At 45.7% G+C, this 24,467-nt stretch overlaps 3 protein-coding genes and 2 non-coding genes across 12 annotated transcripts; 2 read left to right on the plus strand and 3 right to left on the minus strand.

Annotated features, from left to right (window-relative positions):
• Positions 1-122: 122 nt before the first annotated feature.
• Positions 123-4,646, plus strand: nudt12 (nudix (nucleoside diphosphate linked moiety X)-type motif 12). 7 transcript variants are annotated; one of them, XM_076047103.1, is made up of 10 exons: positions 242-256; positions 1,276-1,329; positions 1,447-1,534; positions 1,801-2,015; positions 2,142-2,445; positions 2,594-2,864; positions 2,966-3,133; positions 3,491-3,604; positions 3,691-3,890; positions 4,152-4,646. In XM_076047103.1, the coding sequence occupies exons 3-10, from the start codon at positions 1,493-1,495 to the stop codon at positions 4,260-4,262; spliced, it is 1,425 nt and encodes a 474-aa protein (XP_075903218.1). In that variant the 5' UTR covers positions 242-256; positions 1,276-1,329; positions 1,447-1,492; the 3' UTR covers positions 4,263-4,646. The 7 variants fall into 7 exon arrangements, with proteins under 7 accessions (XP_075903220.1, XP_075903221.1, XP_075903217.1 ...); XM_076047102.1 differs by lacking the exon at positions 1,447-1,534 and having other exon boundaries at positions 181-256; XM_076047105.1 differs by lacking the exons at positions 1,276-1,329; positions 1,447-1,534 and having other exon boundaries at positions 123-256.
• A 338-nt stretch (positions 4,647-4,984) lies between these two features.
• LOC142902326 (5S ribosomal RNA) lies at positions 4,985-5,103 on the minus strand. Its single transcript, XR_012929074.1, has one exon. It is a non-coding gene; the product is annotated as a 5S ribosomal RNA (ribosomal RNA).
• Positions 5,104-5,484: 381 nt separating this feature from the next.
• Positions 5,485-5,603, plus strand: LOC142902327 (5S ribosomal RNA). The gene has a single exon (XR_012929075.1). It is a non-coding gene; the product is annotated as a 5S ribosomal RNA (ribosomal RNA).
• An 84-nt stretch (positions 5,604-5,687) lies between these two features.
• Positions 5,688-16,987, minus strand: hira (histone cell cycle regulator a). 2 transcript variants are annotated; one of them, XM_076046988.1, is made up of 25 exons: positions 16,725-16,987; positions 15,387-15,449; positions 15,167-15,277; positions 14,670-14,760; positions 14,301-14,395; positions 13,771-13,866; positions 12,937-13,097; positions 12,653-12,820; positions 12,443-12,556; positions 12,286-12,356; positions 12,021-12,126; positions 11,706-11,927; positions 11,263-11,348; positions 10,864-11,064; positions 10,631-10,774; positions 10,301-10,523; positions 10,093-10,200; positions 9,611-9,759; positions 9,347-9,508; positions 9,128-9,186; positions 8,742-8,847; positions 8,531-8,653; positions 8,267-8,430; positions 8,075-8,163; positions 5,688-7,888 (listed from the first exon to the last, which is right to left on the minus strand). In XM_076046988.1, the coding sequence occupies exons 1-25, from the start codon at positions 16,759-16,761 to the stop codon at positions 7,772-7,774; spliced, it is 3,066 nt and encodes a 1,021-aa protein (XP_075903103.1). In that variant the 5' UTR covers positions 16,762-16,987; the 3' UTR covers positions 5,688-7,771. The 2 variants fall into 2 exon arrangements, with proteins under 2 accessions (XP_075903103.1, XP_075903102.1); XM_076046987.1 differs by having other exon boundaries at positions 10,301-10,526.
• Positions 16,988-18,511: 1,524 nt separating this feature from the next.
• On the minus strand, positions 18,512-24,245 carry slc2a8 (solute carrier family 2 member 8). The gene is made up of 10 exons (XM_076047067.1): positions 23,875-24,245; positions 23,013-23,175; positions 22,355-22,561; positions 21,755-21,854; positions 19,878-20,089; positions 19,647-19,796; positions 19,449-19,557; positions 19,151-19,285; positions 18,845-18,990; positions 18,512-18,707 (listed from the first exon to the last, which is right to left on the minus strand). The coding sequence occupies exons 1-10, from the start codon at positions 23,967-23,969 to the stop codon at positions 18,561-18,563; spliced, it is 1,464 nt and encodes a 487-aa protein (XP_075903182.1). The 5' UTR covers positions 23,970-24,245; the 3' UTR covers positions 18,512-18,560.
• Between the last annotated feature and the right edge of the window lie 222 nt (positions 24,246-24,467).

Genomic DNA, 24,467 nt, shown 5'->3' on the forward strand with positions numbered 1-24,467 from the left:
CTCTTCAGTTGATTGTGAAATACAGGAATTATAAAATAGAAGATTATTGTTGGATTTATTCTATTGTGTTGCGACTAAACAACACCGAGGGCTGAAAAGGCGTCAAACGGGGGCTCAAACTGTTCTTTCGTGTGCAGGTTATACGGTCCCTTTAAGGCAGCGCAGTGATCGGGAACGCTGTTGCTCTTGAACGCAACCTCTCTGCAACACTTGTTTTTCTTCCGGCCGGTCGGAATCAACTCGGAGCGGAGTCCAGGTGAGAGGAACTTTCGGTGTTGACAGGGCCACTCTGGGATAACCAACACTGCTGTTGGCTAAAAGCCAATAACGGGATTTATTTCATTTTGTGGGATTTTAAGCCCGCTTTAACCTGACGGCCCTTCCTCGGTTAGTTAGCTTTAAATGTTACACAACAGTACCGCTGCGAAGTAAACAAGCGAAGGAAGACATCTGCACAACATTCGAAAATGTGTTACGACACGACAGCCACGATGTTTTATTCGCACGCTTTTGGAATAGCGGTCATACATTGATTGACAGCGGTTGTCTGCGCCAATCACTGGAAACAGCAAAACCCCGCCCTTTCGGGGGGGGGGACAGAGTTCACAATGGTGATTTGAATGTCATGGTCAGTGGTCACTGTAGCACTACATAAGAACTGGCCTACAATTAAGAAATATTCACACTATTCTTCTTTTTAATTTTCTCTAAATCAAGTTATTCAAACTAAAACAAAAGATGTAATATATATATATAAAAAAAAAAATACAAATATTGTAAATAAAAAGTCCTGTCTATGAGGAATATATTAAGTCATGTTTTACACAGAAGAAATGTTTTGGCATTGGCAAGAGTTTTGTTGAAAACAGTGGAAACCTGCTCCTGACCTCCTGGATATGTGTGATAAATCCAACAGATAAGGGAAACTGGCTCCTAATCTGTAATACCTGGTTACTACTGGCTATCATAGCTAAGCTTGGCCACTTTATTAGGTGTACCATACGAGCGGCAAGAGTCTTCATTCTTTGTTGGTGCCGGAGAAATTCCCCTGAGATTTTGGTCCACTTTGATATGATATGGTGATACAATGCACATCCATGATGATCTTGTTCTTGCTTGTTCTTCACACGTCAGTGTGTGCGAAGAAAAATCTCAGCCACACCTTCTCATATGAATGTCCATCCAAATTACCAGACCTGGCTGCATGTATTCGATCCACTGTTGTTCCATTGTGACGACCCCGTATAAATCGTATGCTCCGTTTGCTGTCCTTAGCTGACAGGAATGGTGTGGCCGTCTGCGGTTGTAACCCGCCTGCTTCGACGTGTGGTGAGTCCAGAGACAGTGACTTGAACTCCAGTAGCCCTTATTTCGCCATCCTGTTCATGCCTTCCAATTAACATGGTCTCTCTGCGGCTCGTCGGATACTTTCCCTTTTCCCCTCAGATTCATGCTCTGTGAGCACTAGCTTGAACCCAAGAGATAGTTGTGCATGGAAATCCCAGTAGATCCCAGTAGATCAGCAGTTGTTGAAGTACACACACTGCCATGTCTGGCATTCACAGCCATCCTGCATTCAGAGCTACCTAAATCACTTTTCTTTCCTTAGTGTGACTCTGTTGGAAAAGATTATCTTGACCACATGACTAAAATCATTGCGTTACTCCCTTGTGATTATCTGATGGTGTACCTAATAAAGTGGCCAGTGAGTGGATTAAATTGTACCTGCTGCATTTTGACACATGGAAGTTTAAAAATATTTTTAAAAAAAAGTTTAATGCAGAGTCATGATGCCCTCAGGTAGCCAGTATGACGAGCCTCCAGATGAGTGCCGCAGAGGAGATGGTGGAAAGGTTCCTGGATGCCGCAGCCAGGGGGGATGTGACGCAGGTGTCCGTGCTGCTGTCCCACAGTCCCTCACTCATCAACAGGAAGGGAAACAGCGGCTGGACGGCGCTGATGCTTGCTGCTCGCAACGGGCAATATCCCGTCGTGGAGGCGCTGCTGTCACAGGGGTAGAGACACCGATGGACGATCACATGGGGGGAGACATGTTCAGCATGTGGTGGTTTTAAAACAGGCAGCACTAACGAAACCTATAAATTGCCTCGGTCGTCGCTTCTTCTCTTCCCCTGTCCAAGCTGCGATAAGATGACAGCAAACAGTTCCTCACAGACCGCTCTCGACATTGCCAAATTCTGGGGCCACAGGCACATCTCCAACCTGCTGAGCCGGACGGATGACAGCTCCCAGTGGGTTCTTCCGGGCTCTGACCTCAGCCAGCATGAAAACTACTTCAGCAGGGAGATGCTCGACCGACTCAGCGCCAAAAGGACAGACGAGGTCTGGTTGAAGGCCAGACAGAGGGCGCCGGACACCATCTACCTCATGTTCTCCAACCTCAACCCCATGATCTGCAGCTCCCAGGATGGCGACAAGGTGGAGGTAACGCACAGCTCAAGTCTGATATTTCTAAGGCAGACTCAAAAGTTAGCCAAATCTGCTCCAAACCTTGACCTCCGAACCTGGTTCAACCTATCAGATGCTGGTCAGATATCCACCCTCTCAATGTTCTACCTCAAACTCTTTACAGGTGAGTACCAAGCTGTGCCGGTTCAGATACGAGGAGGTCCAAGACCTGCTTGAAAAACCATCGACCATGCTCATCTTCCTCGGGGTGGAGAAGAATAGAAAGCTCTCCTCCTCTACCTCAGTGGACGAGGGAGTCCAGAAGCCAGCGGCATGGTTCGCTGTTGGCACGGACGAAGATGCTGCTGAGCTTCTCAAACGCAGCAGAGAAAAGAACTGTTCCTTCCCAAAGATACCCAACAGAGATTTGCTGCAGCTCAAGGAGAACGAAGCCGGTGTGAACCCTAACATTTTTTCTTTTTGGTTGATCTTGTCCATATTTTCATTCTATTCCTTCTCTGGATAATCTTCTTCGGACCTTCTCTCCGTCCTGCAGGAGTCGTGGCCCAGGCCCGCTCAGTGCTTGCTTGGCACAGCCGCTACAGCTTCTGCCCGACGTGCGGCAGCGGCACCAAAGCCGAGGAGGGCGGATACAAGAGAAGCTGCCTGAACTCTGACTGCAAGAGCCTGAAGGGTGTCCACAACACTTGCTACCCACGAGTTGGTACGAGGCCTCTGTTCACACTTATCAGGAGGGCAAAAGTCTGTGTTTATTGTTTTTGTTTTACTTCATGCTGCTGTGGTGGAGGCAGCATCCTAAAAATAAAACATCATACTTGTGTGGCGACAGCAGTTGCGGCTGGCTTGACCTTTTGCTACTTTAGCAGCTGCAGGTGAAGATAGTCTCTCCTTTAGGTTGTGCCGTTGCTCCCATTAGAATCCTACCATGGGAGCACCATAAGCGAATGACACCGCAGTCCTACACAGGTGGCCAAACCTTGTCTTCACGTGTGAGGCGAAAACCACCAGAAGGTTTAGAGCGTAAAGTGCAATTTATTAATTATTTGTCGCTTGCATCCAGACCCAGTGGTCATCATGCTGGTGATCCACCCTGATGGAAACCAGTGTTTGCTGGGAAGGAAGAAGGTCTTTCCCACGGGCATGTTCTCCTGTCTGGCTGGATTCATAGAGCCAGGTAAGTAACACACATGCACACACACACAAAGAAATGACGGGTGGTTCATGGAGACGAGAAGGAGGTGACCCCCAGCCTCTCCGCAGGTGAGGCCATCGAGGATGCAGTGAGGCGGGAGGTGGAGGAGGAGAGCGGCGTGAAGGTGGGCCCGGTGCACTACGTGTCCTGTCAGCCCTGGCCCATGCCCTCCAACCTCATGATTGGATGCCTCGGCGTCGCAGTGTCCACTGACATCAAGGTGGACGAGAATGAGATTGAGGAAGCCTGCTGGTTCACCCGGCAACAGGTAGGACGGGGGAAAATAATGATGATAGCAGTAGGCCGTTCTGCCAATAGGAGCAAGCAGAAGAACTATTTGACGTTACTGAAATAAGGGTTGTTTCACTTATTTACAATAGACTGTTACAGTGTCTACAAAACACTGAGATTTGAGGTATTAAACAGGCCAACCATCTGTTTTAATGTGAAGCAGGATGATGATGATTGTTCTATGTTTTGGTACAAGGAGACATAAACCCAATACTTGCTGTATATGTTTTGTGATTAGGTGGTTGAGTCCCTACTCAGGGGGTCCCGTCCTGCCTTCACCATCCCGCCGAGTCAGACCATCGCCCACCAGCTTATCAGACATTGGATCGGAATGAACTCAAACCTCTGACCTGATGGGTCTGGCTCTTCAAACCAACATTTGTTGCCGCATGCCAGACCACAGGACCAACAACTGTATTTACAGCTGCACTCGGGTTACAACACCAGAAACACGTCATGTTTCTCGGAGATCACCAGAGGCTGAAGGCAGAGTCAGTTTCTACCGATTCAGTGTCTTAAGAGGCAATCACAAATTTTCATAAATATGTAAACACTAACAATGAAAATCATGTCCTTCAAGTAAAAAATGTTTGAGAGAAATGCTCTAAACATTTGCTGCAAGGAAAGTTTTAATGAGAATGAAAGTGATCTAAATATTTAACTGAACTCCACTGAAGGTAAACTTATCATTGATTATCTTTCACTGACTAAACATTAAAGACATACAATACTGTGTTTTGAGTTGCATCAAATTTTCTTTTTCACTATCCATTGTAAAACATGTCATTGACCGTATAGCAGCCTGTTTGGGATCACGTTTTTCGGACAAACCACCCTGAGAACGCCTGATCTCAGACGCTAAGCAGGTTCAGGCCTGGTTCATGCCAATAGCAGGCGCCATATCTTTTTCCTTTCAGGAGAGGGTAGACGCCATCACAGCACACAGTGCTGGTTGTTAGAGTAATTGAGTTACCTCAAAATATTCCTCCCAATATTTGAGTGCAATATGTCAGTTTTTTTTTTTTTTTTTTTTTAGAAAAATATTCAACAGCACCCCCTTCTGGAAGAAAATGCTTACGGCACCTGGTATTCCCAGGCGGTCTCCCATCCAAGTACTAACCAGGCCCGACCCTGCTTAGCTTCCGAGATCAGACGAGATCGGGCGTTCTCAGGGTGGTATGGCCGTAAGCGAAAGCTTCGTGACAAAATAGCCTATTTAACTCTTCTCCACTCTTATAAACGGCTTGCTGCTTCTCAGAAGGGATTTTTATGATGGTATAGAAGATAAAACACTGGACATCGACACATTTAACCTGTTACTTCCTGTTCTTAAAATGACTGTTGTTGCTAGGAAAGACGTGTGTAAAATCGTCTAACAAAAAAAAAAACAAACTCAACCGAACGCGAGATTTGAAAGTCGCTTTCCTTGCTTGACTGCTCTGTTGTTACTGGTAGCACTTTCACCGTAACATCAAAATATATCTTTATTTTTTTTTATAAATGGGGAGTTAGTCACGAGTATGATACATGAAGTCGCAAGTTTATGAAGTGAATTTGTGAACAAGTCTATCGCTTACGGCCATACCACCCTGAGAACGCCCGATCTCGTCTGATCTCGGAAGCTAAGCAGGGTCGGGCCTGGTTAGTACTTGGATGGGAGACCGCCTGGGAATACCAGGTGCCGTAAGCATTTTCTTCCAGAAGGGGGTGCTGTTGAATCCTTTTCCTCTCTCACTCTCTCTCTCTCACGCACACACACGCACACGCACACATATTTACCAAATCGTTCACTGTTATTTATTTATCACTTCCATCAAAAGCAAACTTTTAGCTCAGCTTCTCATTTTTTTTGTTTTTCTCATAGAAAAAAAAGAAAACAAAAACATTGCCTTTTACAAACATTTAAAATAGGCAGGAAAAGAAAGCTGTACAGATTAGTAAAGAAAGCATTCATTCCTCCTCTGCACTCGTCCACATGTGCAGCAAATTACAGCAGTAAATTATCTGTTCACAAGCTTATACTTGTCAATTATTTACACACTGAGCTGGCAGGAGAGTGCAACATACTACTGCTGTATAGAAAAAAAAAACGTTCCAATAACAAAGTATTTATCAGCGTATATTCAGTTGTTATCGGACTGTCTGTGATCCTTTGGAGTTGTGGACATGTATTTAGCTTCGTTCAGGGTTGTAATGCGTTTTCTCCAGCGCAAACTGCAAATTGAACTTGACGTTACAAAGAGAACCCCCCTCCCTTCTTCCCCACCCCTTAGAAAAATAGTAACCCTGCTGCAGTGGTTTTTGTCTGGCAAGAGATCAGCAAGGCTACAAGCAAACAAAACGAAACAAAAAAAAATATTTACAACTGAAAGAGACAAACCCTCCCCCGCCCCCACCCATGACCCTTCAAGATCGCTGCCTCGCTCCTTCAATCAATGACACGGTTTTCATAAGAATATTCTGCTTTAAAAACATTAACAACCTCTCCCTCTCTCTCTCTCGGGTGGAAGAGAGGCTTTGGAGAGCAATGCCCACGTCGTGAGCGCGTCCTGTCTTCTGACAGAAGTGAAGATGGAGGATCAGTTCTGGTCAAGGCCTGCAGTTCGTGCAACTTTACTGACTTTAGTTTCATCCAGCATTTCACGTGGCAAAGTGGCAACAAGCAACACGTTAACTTGAATCACAGACATCATGACGTGAACCCTGTCCCCTCGAACTCCTTCCCTCCCGAAAAAAAACGAGTTTGGAGCCAAAACATGATTAGATGTTGGTCTACAAAAACGTACAACATGTGATCACGTGACTGTTGTGACCGCATTTTGTGCTCGTGATTGATGACTTGTCCATTATTTTATATTTATGTTCATATAAATTCAGTCACATTATCCATACTCCAGCCCATTCTGGGTTTTTCTTTTTTTAAAACTGATTTCATATTTTGGTTTTAGCATCACTTCTTTTTATAAAAAAAAAGTCACCATACAAACTGAAAAGTCGACCAACAGGGCACTAAGCTGAGACATCAGATTTTAAAAACCTGGTGCAGTGTCTGGTTTTCCCTCTTTTCCCTTCTTATTGTCGAGACAAAGGCAACACTTTGGTAGAAAGCTTATTGCTCCTTTGCATCAACTCTCATGTTCACATCTGTTTCTCTGCATATCGAGGGAAGAATACGAAATTGAAAAAAATTCTAAACATGGCAGAAATCAAACCTGCGGCATTCCTATCACCAAGTCCCTTGATTTAATGGTTTTCAGTCCAAGATTAGGAGTGCAGAAAGGAGGCACATAAGTAGAAAACAATTTAGCAAAAAAAAAAAAAAAAAAAAGTACTCAAACAAGATATCGCCCAATTGACTTTCAAACAAAACAAAACAAAACAATAAAGCACCGACTACTACCCAGTGAGCAACTGCACTGAAAATGTTTTTAAAGCCAGTTTGGCCTGAACGAGTTCTCCAAGCTTCCCAGTCAAAGAAAGCAGTCTAGATGTTACGAAAAAAAAAAAAAAAAAGACAAGAATTTGTCATGATGGAGTCCAAATAAGTTACAGTTGGTAATGGTGCGGTTCAGGCGGCGCTCGCGCTAAATCCGAGGCTGCAATGGAAGCAGGAAGGGTCGTGTGGCAACCGAGTGGCAGACGGCCTCAGGCAGCTACCGTAACGACACAGTAACTTCTGACTGGTGCAGTTTGTCACGACGAGTGGGTGTCAGAGTGTCGAGAAGGCCGGTCACTATCAAGACGTTGAGCTGGGCTCGACTCCTGACGGAGGCTGAACGTCAGGACTTCTCCGACATCGATGCCGCACGCCTTGGTGGCAGCGTGGGACCTGCCACCATGGCAGGACTGAATGTGGCCTCATTTGCTGCGCAGCAGCTCCAGCTGGTCCTGGTATTCTGTAAACAGTCTCTGGAATCGCAGGTTCTCGCCGATGACGGGCAGGACCTCGCGCAGCAGGTCCCGCTTCCGCAGACCCTGGAAACAGGACAGACAGTTGGGACCGTGTGCTGGCATCTGAAGACGATGACGGCGGTCGTGTGCATTTGATTTACAACACAAAAATCAAAGATTTTGGGCTAATTTCTCTCCTTCATATAGCCAATCGCTGAGATAAAGAGGGATTTCATATGACGAAGGAACTGAAACGGCGGCATGTCGTACCAGTGTGGTGGCCTCCCAGGATGTGGATGCTGACTTGTGGACGGGACCCAGGAGCTCCTTGCAAAGTTCTCGGAGACGATACTCTGAGCCTGGAGGGAAAAGCAGCGTCACAGTAAAGTCTTGGCTCGCCCCCAGCAGGCAGCCGTCAGCAGACGGATGTTGCTGCGTCTGGACGCAATGAGAGTTCGGTACCTTCGTTGACGAGGAAGCGTGCGTAGATGAGCAACCAGTAGCGATACTCTTGTGCCGACTGGAGCGTCAGAGTGGACGCCAGCTGGTTCTCCAGGAAGGCCAGCGTCATGCCCTGCTGTAGGTGGTGGGGGGTGGAGGAGAGACGGGACGCCAGGCGACCAGCGCTGCAGAAGTGGGGGGGTGGAGGTGCACAGACAAGATAATGTTAAGCTTTTGGGTCACATGTCATCTGAGGGAGACGAAACAAGACGACTTCTGTCGTACTTGAGGTTGCGCCCCTGCATGACAGCCAGTGGACCTGAGGACACAGGTGCATCGTGGGTAGGCAGGCAGCCCCTGAAGTCGGCGCACTGGATCAAGGAGTCTCCCTTATCGGCAATCAAAGTCCTGAGAGAGAAGGAGAGGAAGTCACCTCGTTGCTTCCACACCGAGTTCCCTCGTGTGAAGTTCCTTCTTCTGCTCGTCGGTTTCTCACCATGTCTCCAGTGACAAGCTGAAGCAGTACGACTTCCCATTGGACAGACCAACGACCGGGACTCCCTGCTGGGTCAGCAGAGACTGACACACGGTGACGTCGGCGCCTGCACACACGAGACAAAGGCATGCACGTGTAAGCTTCTGAGCAGCAGCCTCGGCCAACAATACAGCACAACAAAAGCACTTGAAGTGGAAGATATTTAGTTCAAAGCTGTGTGTCTCTATGTGCTGTCTTTTTGCAAGCACGGATACAAATCAAAGAATTAAGTAGCTCTCATGCGTCTCTGAATGCTTGGCAGAGGTGCCAAAGAGGGCAACTAAGACACGAGTTGGAAGAGACAAGAGAATTTATGAAGTACGATGTACTTTTCCTGAGGGCCTCACCTGATAAAATGTTGAGCAGAGACTCATTCTTCACAAGAGCCTTCTGCTTCTGAACATCCCTGCACACAGCAAGAGAAACAGAATGCTGCTTAGTGCCACTCACAGGAGGACATGAAGACCCAACACCTGAGCCACAAGAGAACGCTTCAACAAGTCAAACACAGGCTGCAATATTTGGTGTGTGTGTGTGTGTGTGTGTGTGTCTGTGTGAGCACCGACCAGACAGAAAGCATCGCTCCGGCCGTCAGAACCATGACGAAGTGGGCGGAGCAGTGCAGGGCTGAGACGGGCGTGGCCAGCTGGATGGACGGAAGCAGGCGGCGGCCGCAGGAAGAGAACACTGACAACATCCTGTCCTGACAGGCCACGGCCAGGACCTCGCTACAGAGAGAGAGAGAGAGGTGGTGGTGGGGGGGGGGGGTCAGTTGCTCAGCCCCTCATTCCAGAGACGTGACTGAGTTTGGGCGGAGGCGACAGTCCTACCTGCTCCCAGCCGCCGTGACCACCGAGCTGGGCAGCAGCGTGTTCCAGTCCCGGCCGTCCTTGGAGCACCGCAGCTGGCTGAGCCTCGAACCCGCCACCGCCGACACCTCGTTCTCCACCTCCAGGAACACTGACGGCTCCATGCTGACCTACACACACACACACACACACACACACACACACACACACACACACACACACACACACACACACACACACACACACACACACACACACACACACACACAGAATTCATACATGATAGAACCTGGTAAATCATTCACAACTTTTGTTTGTCCTTCAGAAGAGAAGATAAGACAACAAGGAGGAAGGGGCGTCGTCACTAAAGGCTAATTCACACCAAAAGTGCCTGCGATGCTGTGGCGCAGAAACCACATTAGCGGTGGCGTCCAGCGTGGCGGATGGGATCTTCAATTAAAGACACGTGTCGAATTCTGACGGCAGGCCCGCGAGGCCTTTACCTGCAGACTGAAGGCCTTCTTGACGCTGGGTGTTGGGAGGGTGAGAGCAGCTACTGGGGCCGAGGGAGCAGCAGGCCTGCTGGCCTCTCTCTCCACTGGGGGGGCAACCTGACAGGAAGAGGAAGAACAGAAACAATCTCAACACTTTCCACTTCCTCCGCAGAGGTTCATCTTCTCCCTCCACCTCTCTCCCTCTCTGTGTCTCTACCTGGTGAGTGAAGGGTTGTGAAATGATGGGAGCGGCCATCTTGTCCTTCCTGGGCCGGCCTTTCTTCCTCTTCTCCACCACCTCTCCTCCGTCCATCAGCAGGTCAGGCTTCCTCTTGCCAAACGCCAGGTTCTTGTTGATGGCGGCCATCTTATCCTCGCTGTCGCTGCTGGTGTCTTCTTTACACTTGATGTCTTTGAGAATGGAGATGGCTTCCTTCGGCCTGCTGGGACGAGGAGAAATAAAAGGCTCACCGTTTGTGCTTTTCAACTGGAACCTTCAGTCTGCATCGCACTTCTTAGCCACTTTATTGACGCCGTGTCAGGTCACCTGTCTAAAGGCGCCAGACCAGCGGTGGAGGAGATGGCTGATGTGACCCCTGGCGTGGCCTTTGACCTCTCTGTGAACCTGGAGTCCAGGGCTTTCATTGGCTCGATCTTGGACGCAGACGTGAGCAGCAGACACGCCTTCACGCTAACGGGACGTCGGGAAATAATAATTAGATGGGAACCGGGAAGAGTTTGGCAGACGTCGGCAGACACAGAAGCAGCCGCAGCCTTTACCCGTCCCTGTTGTCCTCCAGGCCTTTGGCAGTGACGCCGGCCGGAGGTGAGGTCAGCATGGGGTCGTGGCCGGCCCTCAGACCCAGAGGAGGAGCCTGTCCTGGGCTGGAGTCGGAGCTCAGCTGGGGCGTGAGCTGGTTGGACATGGAAGAGCCCGAGGGGAGGATGGGAGCGCTGTTGAACAGAGCCGGAGAGAAATCCCTGCAAGACCAGAGGGAGAGAAAGTGAAGGATGCCTTCAAATTTGAAAATTACGACGCACACATAAAATGATATTTGATAATAAATAATATAATAATAAGAATAAATTATGAGCTGAATTTTTATATTTTGACTTGTATTTTTTTTCTCTCAGATCTAGTTCAAATGCAGCTTTGAAAAACTTTTGATGTTTTCCTACCCCGTGTCCAACTGAGCGATACAGAGCGGCGTGATTCGTCTTCTGCCATCTGCAGTTCTCGTCTCCACCTGCTTCTTCAGGAGGTTCTGCAAAGCAACAAATTCAACATTCATTATATGTAACTATATGCGGTCCTAAAAAACATAAAATCTATATTTTAAGCAGGCCAACATCTAAAGTCTCTTATCGCCTTGATTGTGATTGTATGAAGCAGTGAAATTTGGAGCGTTAAAAAAAACTCTCAGACTGTAAAGAATAGTAACATTTAAAAGACTGAAAGAGACTGTGCAGCAAAATAGGTCGAGAATCCAAAAAAATATGTGTACAAATAAAAAAATAATAATTTGTGTACACAATGCAGAGCAGGGAGCATTTGCACATGTATCATTAGACATATAGACGTATGTCAATGTTCCGATTAAACTTCTACCGTGCCCTCGTACCTTCCTGATGTCCTCCAGAGACTCGCCGTTTATGACACTGTTGAGTTTTGGTGCCGACGACTCGGCGCCGCCGTTTCCGCTGCCTGAATTAATCTGAGCCGAGTTCTGCCGTTCCTGCTGGTATTTCAGCATCTCAGGGTTCTCGATGATGGTGGTGGAGAGCTGGGCCTCGGTGCTGGTGATGGCCAGACTCTTTCCGTAGATGTTCTGGTGGATGCTGTTCTGTTTGAGTCACAGGGAAAAAAGGAGGAGTTCAGTTTTGAGGGACGTGAGAACGAGCCGAACGTTGGCAGACGTCAGGCGTGTGTGTCTTACCTTCTCCTCCTCGTTCAGCGGGTCCCCGAGTTCATCCATCGAGAAGTCCAAATACGCCACAGTGCCGTCCATTGAACACACCAACATCCCGAGGCCGGTCAGAGTCCTGACACACACACGCACACACGCACACACACACACTTAGACATACAAAGTTGCACGGCAGTGATGTCCGAATCTCAAACGCTGGCAGAAGTGCAGAATGCAAAGGAACCAGCAACGGAGAAACAAGTAGCAGACCGCAACACATTTGTCTCCATCTCACCAGGAAATGTCCATTATCGATTTGTCAAACAGATCATGGATGACCACCAGAGGGCGCTTCAGAGAGGTCAACTGAGAGGAAGGAGAGACGGAAAAGAAAATGCTGTTCAGTACTCTGATAGTCCAGTTCCCTTCTCCATCAAATCAAAGTCCCTCACCCAGACGGAGAGCGATCGGTCTTTGCTGCCGACGGCGCAGCAGCAGTACGGACAGCTGGGCTTCGGAGAGCTGCCGTTCTTCTGCTTCTTCTTAAAGATCTTTGGGTTGAATTTCTAGGGGATTCATGGGTGGAGAGGAGAAACACATGCAGGTGAAATTGGGACATTTATACATTTTAGAGGGTGAATGTGTGAGCGAGAGTTGCTTACCACAACTGTGACAGCTTTTCTGTGGCCCACAAAGTCCATGTTGGTCTTCCAGCCGTCTCGCTCCACGATCTGAGCGGTGGGACCAGAGTTGTTCATGGCGTGAGCCGACACCAGGTACTGACCGTCCGGAGACCAGGACAGACGCAGGACGTGGGTCGTCCCACCGCACTGAGGAAAAAATAAATATGTATATATTAATATGTATATTTGGGTTCTGGATGACGAGCATGTATTTAATATTCTGATGATTAAGCAGCTGTGAATGGGGTCACTGTTGTTTGTACCTCGTTGAAGGGTTTGGTGATGTTGGCTTCCAGCTGCCAGTCCACCGTCCTCCACACCTTGAGGCTGTGGTCGTCGGCCTGCGAGGCGATGTACTTCCCCACTGGATCCCACGTAAGGCCTTTGACCAGCCCGGTGTGTCCTCGCAGGCATGTCACCATCTCTGGAGAAACACCAGGAAGCCAGAGGCACACAGTTGACCCACTGAGTTGGTGCTGGCATAAAAGTCTGCCTGAAGAATCTTAAATGTGTTCAGGACTAAATTACATACATTTTTTTCTAAGAAAAACATGGGCCTTTGGCTTGACAACCATACCTGCCTTCTTTTTTATGAATATTGTTATGGAGTACTGATGCCAGTGGTGATGGGGATGCTCCAAACGAATTTCGTTGTTAACTTTGTTCAACAATGACAATAAATAACTTGAACTGAACTTGAACCATCCCCTTGTGATGTCACAAAAGGCAATGATGCCTATCCTAGACTAGTGTCAAACAACCTTGTCAGGTTTGGCTCAGCCCTCTGAAACTTTCTCTTTTTTTTGTCTCTTTGCCCACATGGTACAGCAGCAAAGTCTAAGTTGTAGCAGGAAACTAAAACTGAGTAATTTTGCAAGAAGCTGTAAACAGTGGGCTAACTATGCTGTTTCAAGACTGTAGATCTGATCCACCGGACTCCAAAAACAAAAATATGGTACAACATGGTAACTTTAATTACACTTACTAATTTCCCATTTATAATGACAGATCTACACCACTAATAATTGCCTACAGGAATCTCAGAGTTAATTTGTGAGGTTGCAGGCAGGAGGAGCAACACTTTCTGCGGCTACTACCTGGGAACTTGCGGGCGTTCCAGATGACAATGGTGTTGTCGACACTGCAGGAGGCCAGCCACACGTCATGGGGTGACCATGCCACGTCCATCACATCTGCAGACAGAACACCCTTCAAGTAAGAGGACCCCCTTCCTCGTGTAATTCATGCACACACACACCAACATGAGCGAGCAATCTGTGCAGCTGAAGAGCAGCTGAAGAGCAGCTTATACAGCACGAAAGGCATGAAAGAAAATATCAAGAGGTTTTGAGAACAAGCTCTCTTTAAACGGTGGTATACCTTAAAACCAGCAGCAATGACTATTGCAGTGACACAATGCAAATGAATGAATGCAGTTGCTTAATTAAGATTGAAGCAATTCGAAAGCAATAGCGGACATCAGGGAAACGATGCAGCTTTGTTGCAGCTGAGGGAGACAGACAACTTAAAAAATAAAACAAGCAAAGAAGCACTTTGCGTAGACTAAGATGCATTCCACACATGTACTGTCCCTTGCCTGAAGTTGTATTTCAGTGTGGGTTTTTACCTCCTGTGTGGTTCCTCAGGATGGTGACACACCTCCACTGCTCCACATTGGCCAGCTTACTGCTGGACCCGAACACTGTACTGGGCCCGATGAATCTGCAAACAAACAAAAACAGAAGCACAAACCAGGTCAACAATCATGAGCACCTTCGCCACAAAACAAGCTGAACATCCCCATGTTACATTTTCTGAAACATGCCTTAACTGATCAAACTACAAAAAAAAACAAAAAAACTGAGCTTATACATTAAGCTTCAGCTGGTTCACATGATAGCAAGACTGAACACTAAAAGTGAATACATCCTGCTGTGTACTGTGTACGGTGTGTGTGTGTGTGTGTGTGTGTGTGTGTGTGTGTGTGTGTACATACGCGGCTCTCTTCCAAACCATGACCAGCTTGTCGTCTCCTCCTGATGCCAGGTACAGGCCATTATTGGACCAGCGCACACAGTTGACACAAGCTGCAGTGCAAAACACAAAACACCACAAACTGATTGTCTTGTCAAACGTTAGCTGATCGAGATAATAAACAGAACCTTGAGGGGAAACTGATGATGAGCCAAGCTGTTCATGGCAGCTGGTTAAAAGATCCTGCAGAGGAGCCCCCGTTACTGAACTGACTACTTGGACATCAATTCACAGACACACTGCAGCTTATTGACTGTTGCTAAATGCACATCAGCTCCTGCCTTCATCTTGCCTTTAATCGATTAGCAGCCAAAGCCAAAAGCAACAATGCACTGGTGTGGTATTATTCAGCATGTCTGTGTTTACTGCAACTCATATGGCCATTGCAAAATTAACATACGCTTATTGCACAGCCCCAATATGCACACCAAAAGCATTACACAAAAAAAGAGCGGTTACCAAGGTGATTGTCCATCTGGCAAAGCATTTTGGGAACATTCTCGTTCTTTTCATCCTCCTCTCGCAGGACTGGTGCCATGTTCCAAATCATGACTTTGCCAGAATCCTCCCCTGAAATATATAAATAAAGTTAAATAAAAACACCACTCTTATGCATATACTTGGCATGACTGATCCTGAATGACATGAAGCCCCCCAGGACAAAAAAAAAAAGTCTCACCTTGACCACCAGTTGCAAATTTTGTGCCATCGGGATGGATGTCAACTGAAAAGATGGGTTTGCCTGGGGAAAAAAAAAAAAGAATAAATAAAAAAAGGAACATGTATAAGAATAACTTCCATGAACTAATGATAAACGCAGTCTCTCTCAAATAGACCCAGACTGGCAGCCAGACTGGTAACCCGACCTTTGAGAGTTAGATCACTGAGAACTATTGATAGACTTCAGCAACTCTCAAGCATCGCCTCGTTCATTAATAAATAAATAAATAAATAAATAAAGAGCAGTCCAGTTTATTTTGGTGTTCCAAACACAGAACACATCAGATGTGGAATGTGAAAAGGACGAGTAGAGACTCAACAGTGTCCTTTGGAACAGCGGCGACTAAAAGTCATTATAGAAGATGGCGATTAAAATGTAAAATATAGAGAGATAAAGAAACGAGTGGGCGTGGGAGCCACACTATTTTATTGCAGTTATATTGAATGTGCAGCCTAACGTAACTTTGATGCAGCTTTGCCCATCATAACTTCTTCCGTTTCCCCATACTAGTATCGTTTTATACATGAGTGGCGGCAGTTTACAAAAAAAAAAAAAAATAAAAAAAAAATAGTATGTACAAAAATGAACTGGTCAATAGAACAAAGCAAATGTCATAATGGGGCAACTTTTCCCACTTTGTGCACAGTTACTGATCACGTGAACACAAGTCTGTTGACGGACCCTGGGGAAAATGCGTATTATTATCGTATTGATGCACCAGTAGATCTTTCTCTTTTCGTTCATATTAGTCAACTGGATCCAAAATGCAGGCCAACACCCTGACGGTTAACTTTACAAAGTGACAGCTCGAACATGTCACCACCTGGCGCGTCTTTCGCTCCATGTCGAGCTCATTGGCCGTCACCAAATATAAGGTGGCGTCCACCAGAACGTCGAAAGCGACACCAAACAAATGCAACATTTACGCGTAATTACGGCGGCCAGTCCATCATGTGTCATAGGGCAGGTGAGTTTAGCCACCGCTGGGATACTGGGGCTAGCAGGATGGCTGGGCTAACTGGCTAGCATGCTAGCTGAGGTTTGGAAACAATGTTGGATTTGGAACAACGCAGTGTTCCGCCGACATTGACCCGGAACGCCGACCATCAGATCTGTTTGGACAGCGGAGCCTGTTCACGACTCAAAGCAAAATTTAAAAAGTCACAAGCCACAAAAGTATCGCCCCCCCACCACTACTACCACCACCACTATCAACATGATCATCACACCTCATCAGTTCAACCCCTTCGCAAACAAAAGCCCAAGTTGGTCCCCCAGATTCCTGCACAAGCTTACCGTTGTGGCTCACCCAGCTCGGCTTCAGCAGCTTCATTTTGTCAATCCAGGTATTCTAGTCTCCCCCTATCTTGTTTCAGACAAACAATCCATCCAGAGAGGAGTTGAGCTGGAGAACTAACGGCGAGCCCCCCTCCCTTTGTCTCAAACTCTGGCCGACACTTTGATGTGCTTTGGATTCAACTCCATCTCTACAGCTAAATCCTGCTGGAGTTACACAGCGAGCAGCGTCACACTGGTTTCCCCGGACGACAAGTGATGTGACACCACAGGCTTCCGGAAGTGCTTTCGTTGTGTTTTTTCTTTTTTTTTTGACCGCGTACCGGAAAAGCGCGAAGAACCACTGCCAGAATAATGTCACAAAAAGATGCATACGTTGGTATAAACATACAGAAGTTAATAGGTTAGAGAAAAATATTTTTGAGAAATATGTTTAACCTTGATTCAATTGGCAAAACTAAAGAAAATGAAATATTTTGGGTGGAAAAACGTTACATCATCGCTAAAATCTCTCGATGGATCCTTTATGTTGAAAGTTGCCCAGCGCTAGCTCAAAATTTGAACACCCGCGAAATGACCGTTCGTTACAAGTGGTTACAAAACATCCACAGGTTAATTTTTTTCTTTGCATGTGATCAGTATTTGTCACCAAACTCATTGTAAACCTACCTTACCTACCTTATCTCCACAGAGCTCTAAATTTTATTATCAAGTTGTTCTAGAAAATATAAATTCTGTATGAAACAGGATATCTTTAAAATTAACTTAAAATTCCACATATGAACAATATCTCACTACAGTAAGTTAGATTAGGTTTGATTAACTTTCAAAGCAGTTTTGAATCTTTTAAAATGCATTTATTTCATGCAATTAACCAAATACAGAGTCAGAACAGTCATTGTAAACAGTGGTCATTTCCACACATTATTCAAATAAAAAGATTTTAGTATTTCTACGATTGAGGGAGGGGTGGGGGGACCCTGAACATCATCTTTCACAAAAGAAAACAAACCAAATTCATTTGCAATAAAATAAACACATTGAATATTCAAACAAATTAAATTATTAGGCGTTTCACAACCTACCCAATGGAATAATTTAAATATAGGAAAGGGTTTATAAGAAACGACTTGTGATATCCTTTTTGCTGTGCAATGACAATCTAAATTTAAAAAAAAAAAAAAAAAATCTTTGGCGAAAAACATTGAAAGCACTTCTGACTGAAAGTTTGACACATTTAAGATGCATAACTTTCTATACCGCTGGTAAACCATTACACTGACAAAAGATTTTCAATCCTACGTGGAAAAATGTGGCATAAAGGTGACCTACAACAGAATGCCCAGTAGAGGGCAGTGTCCAGTTTCCCTTGTGGGGGTAGCTCCAATGACGAACGTGCTCATTTCCACTCAATCACACCCCCATCCAAGTGTTACTTAAAAAAAACACAAAAAACCCATCAAGGTAAAAATCATGATAATTATGTACAAACATCAAACAAATATTTTCCTGCATAATCTAATTCAAAAACAACAGTCAGAGTGAACCATGCCTCACTTGTGACTTCAGTGATATGTGATTTGAAGATTCCCATAATCTGCCCCCCAAAAAGATCCCACATTTTGGACTGAAACCCAACAGTGCACCCACTGTGAAAATCATATTTGTTTCCTCTTACTGTCAGTCAGTACCTGCTCTACCACAAAGATACCAAAGATTAGGGAGTATAAAATGCCTTTAGGGGCAGGTCAGTTTAAAGGTTTTTTAAAAAAGGCCTGAGATTTTCAGTTATTTTGTTCATTTTTTTTGTTTTACTGTCAGCTGTGCAAATAGATTTCATGGGCCTGATGTCCCCCGAAAAGTGGCTTCAATCTGCTCCAGGGTTTTGCCCTTTGTCTCTGGGACAAAGATCATGGTGAAGACAACGTTGATGAAGCACATAAAGGAAAAGAGCCAGAAGGTCCCAGCGCTTGTAAGAGAAACCTGCAGAGCACACATTTATCATTATTGTCGTCCTCACATGCACCACATCATTTCTTGCTTGATGACGCAAACTCTTGTTTTTTTTGTTTTTTTCTTTTAAATAAATTTCGACCTTTGAGATCCTTGTGATGACTCACCATCATGTTCTGGAAGGTCTTGGTGATGAGGAAAGCCATGCTCCAGTTGGTCAGGACACAGACAGCGCTGGCGAATCCCCTCACTTTGACAGGGAAGATCTCCGACATGACCAGCCATGGGATCGGACCCCAACCCAGGGCGAAACCTGCACACCAAAACCAATAATTACTGTGATCGGGTGTAAAACCGAGAATTTAAATAATGATAAAGGAGAGGGGATCCAGATTAACTAATCATTTTAAAACTTTCCTCCAACTGGCGGCTTCTAAAAGCAAAGCTTTTTTCATGAAAATGAGAGATCTCACCTGTGATGAAGACCCCTGTGCTGGCCAGGGCCAGCCAGGCCAGGTTAGTTTGCGGTTCTCCCGAAGCGGGGTTGTGATGGGCCGTCATGTAGAAGTAAATCCCAAACGCTGTGGTGCTTAACGCCATGGCGACACCTTGACAATGAAAGAGGGAAGAACAATGTTATGACATCACACTTCAGAGACCAGGCAAAAAGCTAATAATCTTCATTAAAGGACAAAAAAGGAAAGGATCAAAAGGGCTGCATGCGCATCTGTTGAAAACTCTGAACCTTGTTTTCATGTTGACTGGAAGTACCTGAGATGATGAGAAGAACCTTTCTTCCCGCTTTGTCCATGATCAGAGCTGCTACTGCGGTGAAGACGACCTGAATGGCTCCAACAATCACTGAGGCCAGGTCACTCTCCTGGAAGAACAGCAACGCATTCACAGCCGCTCCTTCCAAATGAATGTACCCCAACTTATGAGAAAGCGTCAATTGAAGAACCCCCGCACCTTGAAATGAGCCTGTTCGAAAATGTTCTCAGCGTAAAACATGATGGCGTTGATTCCCGTCATCTGCTGAAACACCATCAGCATGGCACCAATCGCCAGGGGCTTGTAGACGCCGGGGTCCGTCAAGTCAGACAGCTGGAAACTGGAGCCCTGGAAGGAGGCAGGCAGGCAGGCGATAAAGCACCACAGCATTTCATCCTCTGAGACCCTGTTTATTGGTCAAACACTCACCATTTCATCACAGGCGTCTTCAATGCGGGCGCATTCGTACTCGATGGGCGCGTCGGGTCCTCGCAAGAAGCGCAGGGCCTCCTCAGCCTCTCGCCTCTTGCCCTTCGACAGCAGGAAGCGCGGCGTCTCCGGCATAAAGCACATACAGACCATGAGCAGCGTGGGCGGGATGGAGCAGCAGATCGCCAGCCAGCGCCAGTCCAAGAAAAGACCTGCAGGAAACGTTTGCAAACTCTTTTAGTGTCAATTTTTTAAATTTTGTCTCTCTACCTTTCGTGACAACACAAAGGGCTGATTTGCAGAACTGTGTTTTTCAGCAAACACTCTCTGTAAAATTGAGCAGTGTGGTAATGATGGGGTTTAATGCCTGCATTATAACTCAATATTCAGGTAGTCATCATCTTTATAACATCTTTATAATTTGTTTTGTTGCTTCAGCTGGTTCTAATGCAAACTAGTACTGCCACTACTACAACTATAACTTTCAAAAGTAGGCAAGTATTGAGGCCTGGACACATAGATTTGAATCTCTGCAGTGTGGACACCTGTTCTATTTCCTTGTGGTGGAGTAGCCGACTATCCTGCACGGCGGTGGATGGAATTCTGATGTGGATCTGTGGTTCCCAGTTTTAAAACTGTCGGCACACGACAGTTTGCTCGTTTACAAACTTATTTTTCCCGACTTGCCAGTCCCTGACCTCTCAGAGCGAAGGCCGTGGGGACAAAGTGGACCTTTGTCAAGTCCAGGTTCCCTCGCTAATGTTTCAGCCGCAGCTGCAGCTAATAATAAACTGAATTAATCTGATTGTTCAGCTGAATTTTATACATCAGCCGAGACCGTCGACCTTGCCGCTGATATGTTGGCGTGCATTTCAATTTTAGTTTCCAACCTCACAAAAGTGTGTTGCACATTAAAAGAGCCACTCGACCCAGATAACATAACAGACTTTTTTTTCCCCCCTGACGATAAGCACAAGACAACCCTCCTCGTGTGACACAACGAGCTCTATAAACGTGAAAGGCATGCAGCTAACAGGGTTAGGGAGAGAAGCCGCAACTTCCATGACTGGCAGAGGCAGCAGCGCTGGCTCCAATCTGACACTGATCACATCACATGACGTCTTGTCATGTCTTCTCTGGCCCACACGCATCCTACAAACACTGGCACAGAGATTAAAGGGCTAAGGTGAACGAGCCAGACTTTGTTTCTGCACACAGTTCATTCATAATTGTGTGCACAGTGAAGCAGAGACTCTTTGGACCATCTGATCTAAACACAACAGCGTGTATCATTTTAAAGGATACGCGCTTTAATCTACGTTTTTCTGTAGATTAAGTCACTAAAAATTGGTAAAAAAAAAAAAAAAATTTGCACAGTGGTTCAAAACGTCTCTTCTCTGCTTTCTGATGTCACAGCTTGAGTAAAAAAAAAAAAGAGATCAACTGGAACATCAGGGGACATTAACTTTGTTTGAAACATGCGTCATTGCCATTAGCTGCTACAGCATCTTACACACTGGGCCTTTATATTTAGGGCATGCAGGTTTAAATTACCCAGTAAGACTTCAACAGTTTTGTTAAAGAGGCTCAAAACACGAGGCGTTTCCTCTGTTACTCTGCAGCAAGCCAAAAAAAACAAAACAAAAAGCAACCCCGAAGTGCTTTTTTTCCCTCATGGACAGGGTGCTGCTGCAAACATCTCGGTCAGAAGATTGAAAACTTGCAATGATTTACAGAGTTCCAGTCGACAGCACACGTGCCCAGGTCTTGTCATTGTTTCCTTCCAATATATTTTCCAATAACTTTGAGTCAGGTGTTGCAAAACAAGAGTCCAAGGTTGCCCCCCCCCCAAAAAAAAGAATCTTCAGCATACGTACCTGCCAAGTAAACTCCCATGATGCCGAGTACCACCATGAGCTGTACACATGAGCCTAGCGTCCCTCGCACTCGCTCGTGGGCCATCTCTGAGATATATAGCTGGGTTGAGGGGGGTGAGGAGCAAACACACACACACACAAAAATTAATTCACAGGAAGCTGCTGATCAACGTTTATGTTTTATTCATTTAAACATTTGTAACTTTTAACCTATGAGAAGTTAAACTGAACAGGTGTAAGGGAACACTTGAAACACATTCACTGATGAATTGTTGAATTTTGCAGCTGGAAATGGTTGCCATTTGCAGTCACAGTGCAAAACTGATTGGCCCGTTGAGAGGACATCAACATGCCCATCAAATGTTTGTTCCCTCAGAACAGAATCTAAACAAATTTAACTGTAGCAGTCCAATTTGACCAAATTGTGGACATTAGGTATTTTTGCCTTGGAAGATAGTTATGGAATTTCTTTAATAAATCAAAACACGTACGTTTTTTCTACTGCTGAAGAATATTCTTACCCCACTAACGCTCCGACAAAATTACAAAATGCCCAAATTCCCAACAGTACTGAAAATGTGGGGTCAGAGTTCTTGTTACCGGGACAACCAGCGACGTGACTCCGCTGGCGAGGCCAGTGAGCATGCGGCCAGCGTAAAGCATCCACACATTCTGCGCTGCGATGATGATGGTGAAACCGAAGACGTAGGGCAGCGAGCAGAACATCAGACTGAGCTTCCTGCCGATCTTCTCCACCATCCAGCCACCAAGCAGGCCACCCAGTGCTGCTCCGATCGTCACTATAGACTGACACACACACACATTTTTTTTACTGCTAAGATGGCAATATATGCGTTGCGCTTGCTATGATGACAATAAAACCTATTCTATTCTATTTACAACAATTCTGTAGAATTTTATTTGCATGCTATAATGTGGATTGGACAAACTTCTACTGCATGAAGCCATGAAGGGATGTGTTTTGTGTGGCTAAAACACAAATTCAGCAGGTTTTTAAACCTAAGTGACGCCAAGGCCATGCGTTGTTTGCGACATTAAAAACTGCTGATAACTAACAAAACGCGCCGTCTTCCGGTGGTTCTGTTTCAGTGCACATGACAGCGGGAGGCCACAGTTTGGCTGATCTTTTCAGGAAGTCTCTTTAGGAAGGTGCAACAAAGCGTCAATTTCAGCTGGCAGCTAAAACCCAGTGATTTAGCAGGAGGCTGATGGAGGACCTTTAAATACGACGTCATACCCCAAACCACGAAGCCTGGTCACCATCCAGCCGCAGCCGAGGATCATCTATGCTGGTGAGTTCTGGGATGGCAGGCGAGCTGTATCCCAGCACAAAGCCAAAACTCATGGGACCCAGGACTGATGCAAATGTCGCCAGGTACAACTTCTTGTTCTTCACTTTACTGCGAAGGAAGAGAAAAGACGTGAGCGAGCCGTAGCCATAGCAAAAGGTCAAAGGGCAATGTTTCAGGTGAAGTCAGATGGTGGATCGTCTTAAACGAAACGCCACTTCAAGACATGAGAATGAAGTCTGCAAAATGAAACATGTGAATTAAAAGAATAATGTGTACTGCAAGATTAAAGAAATATTTTTCCAAAATTGCAGAGATTAAAAACAGAGGCAAATCTTCTATTTTTTTTCAAATGTGTGCCGAAAAAGAAGGTTGTGCGGACTTCTAGAAAAGTTATTTTCATTTAGATGTGATCATAATTTTCTGTCACACTATTGTAACTGCATCAAGTGAGGCTGAGTGGTCAAATGATTGCGCTGATTGGTCATATTGACGTCGCTGTGACGAACCACTTAAACAAAAGTAATTGAAATTGTTGTTTTTGACGACGTTTTGTAACGTTCAATTTCACACAAACAAATTCAGGAAATCATAGATGAGCTATGTCCATTAGGTTGCCAGGTTCGGCACCTCATCTCCACCGAAGAATGCCAGCAAAACCCAAGAAATTAATAATGACTAGACGTCACACCTGGATCCCAATTAACTGGACGAGTGCAAATGAAGCAGCAGCAGCAGCAGCTGTGGAATTCAAGTCTCCAGGAAATGATAAAACTGACATACTGAGCCGCGTTGGTTTAATTTACACACCTGAGATAAGCATCCTGCTCAGACATGAGTCCCGAAGGATCATCGTTCCCACCGTCGGCATCCAGGAGCCTTCTCCTCTCATTCTGGATGTCCATACTCACAGCGACGGATCGTTTCCCCAGGTGTTGACAATATCGTCCTGCTCGGCGTTTACATGAGTCTCAATCAGCACGGACAAAAAAAAAAAACAACAACAAGCGTGCGCAGTTCCCCTGTTCAGACCGGAAGTCGCGTACACAGATACGACACTGTCTTTTAAATTAGCCGTCGAGTAAACACCGGCGAATAATCATGATCTCAGCAAATATGTATCGCCCAAACAAGCAGCGACGGATCAGCTTCCTCCACTGGCATCAACTTTTAACTCAAGTCAGCTGACCGCCGTGCGGGATAACCTGTTTTCTGGTTTCAGAATAAAAGTCATGATTTAATCGCGAGAGCAGTGAAGAAAAGAAATATTTTGTTGAGCTATTACCCAAAAGATACACGTGCTGTGATATCACATTTCTTAGTTTGGTTTAAAATTTATATCGTAGTTGTGTTAACAAAATGAGAAAGTGGGGTTTTAAGCTTAACATTTATTTTTACCTTCT

Source organism: Nelusetta ayraudi, unplaced genomic scaffold (genome assembly GCF_046127955.1).
Source record: "Nelusetta ayraudi isolate G7.1 ecotype Tasmania unplaced genomic scaffold, CSIRO-AGI_Nayr_v1 ptg000092l, whole genome shotgun sequence".
Classification (NCBI taxonomy): domain Eukaryota; kingdom Metazoa; phylum Chordata; class Actinopteri; order Tetraodontiformes; family Monacanthidae; genus Nelusetta; species Nelusetta ayraudi.

Bases quoted from the DNA above. Each gene is read 5' to 3' on its own strand.
- nudt12 (XM_076047102.1), top strand. From the start codon at position 1,285: ATGGTGTGGCCGTCTGCGGTTGTAACCCGCCTGCTTCGACGTGTG. The intron at 1,330-1,800 runs GTGAGTCCAGAG...TGATGCCCTCAG, and splicing joins CCCGCCTGCTTCGACGTGTG to GTAGCCAGTATGACGAGCCT. The intron at 3,605-3,690 runs GTAAGTAACACA...GCCTCTCCGCAG, and splicing joins GGCTGGATTCATAGAGCCAG to GTGAGGCCATCGAGGATGCA.
- hira (XM_076046987.1), bottom strand. From the start codon at position 16,761: ATGAAGCTGCTGAAGCCGAGCTGGGTGAGCCACAACG. The intron at 15,450-16,724 runs GTAAGCTTGTGC...TTTTTTCCCCAG, and splicing joins GAGCTGGGTGAGCCACAACG to GCAAACCCATCTTTTCAGTT. The intron at 8,164-8,266 runs GTACCGAACTCT...TTTTCCCTCCAG, and splicing joins ACGCTTCCTCGTCAACGAAG to GCTCAGAGTATCGTCTCCGA.
- slc2a8 (XM_076047067.1), bottom strand. From the start codon at position 23,969: ATGGACATCCAGAATGAGAGGAGAAGGCTCCTGGATGCCGACGGTGGG. The intron at 23,176-23,874 runs GTGTGTAAATTA...CTTCCTTCGCAG, and splicing joins GAGCAGGATGCTTATCTCAG to TAAAGTGAAGAACAAGAAGT. The intron at 19,797-19,877 runs GTGAGTGTTTGA...GCCTCCTTCCAG, and splicing joins AAGACGCCTGTGATGAAATG to GGCTCCAGTTTCCAGCTGTC.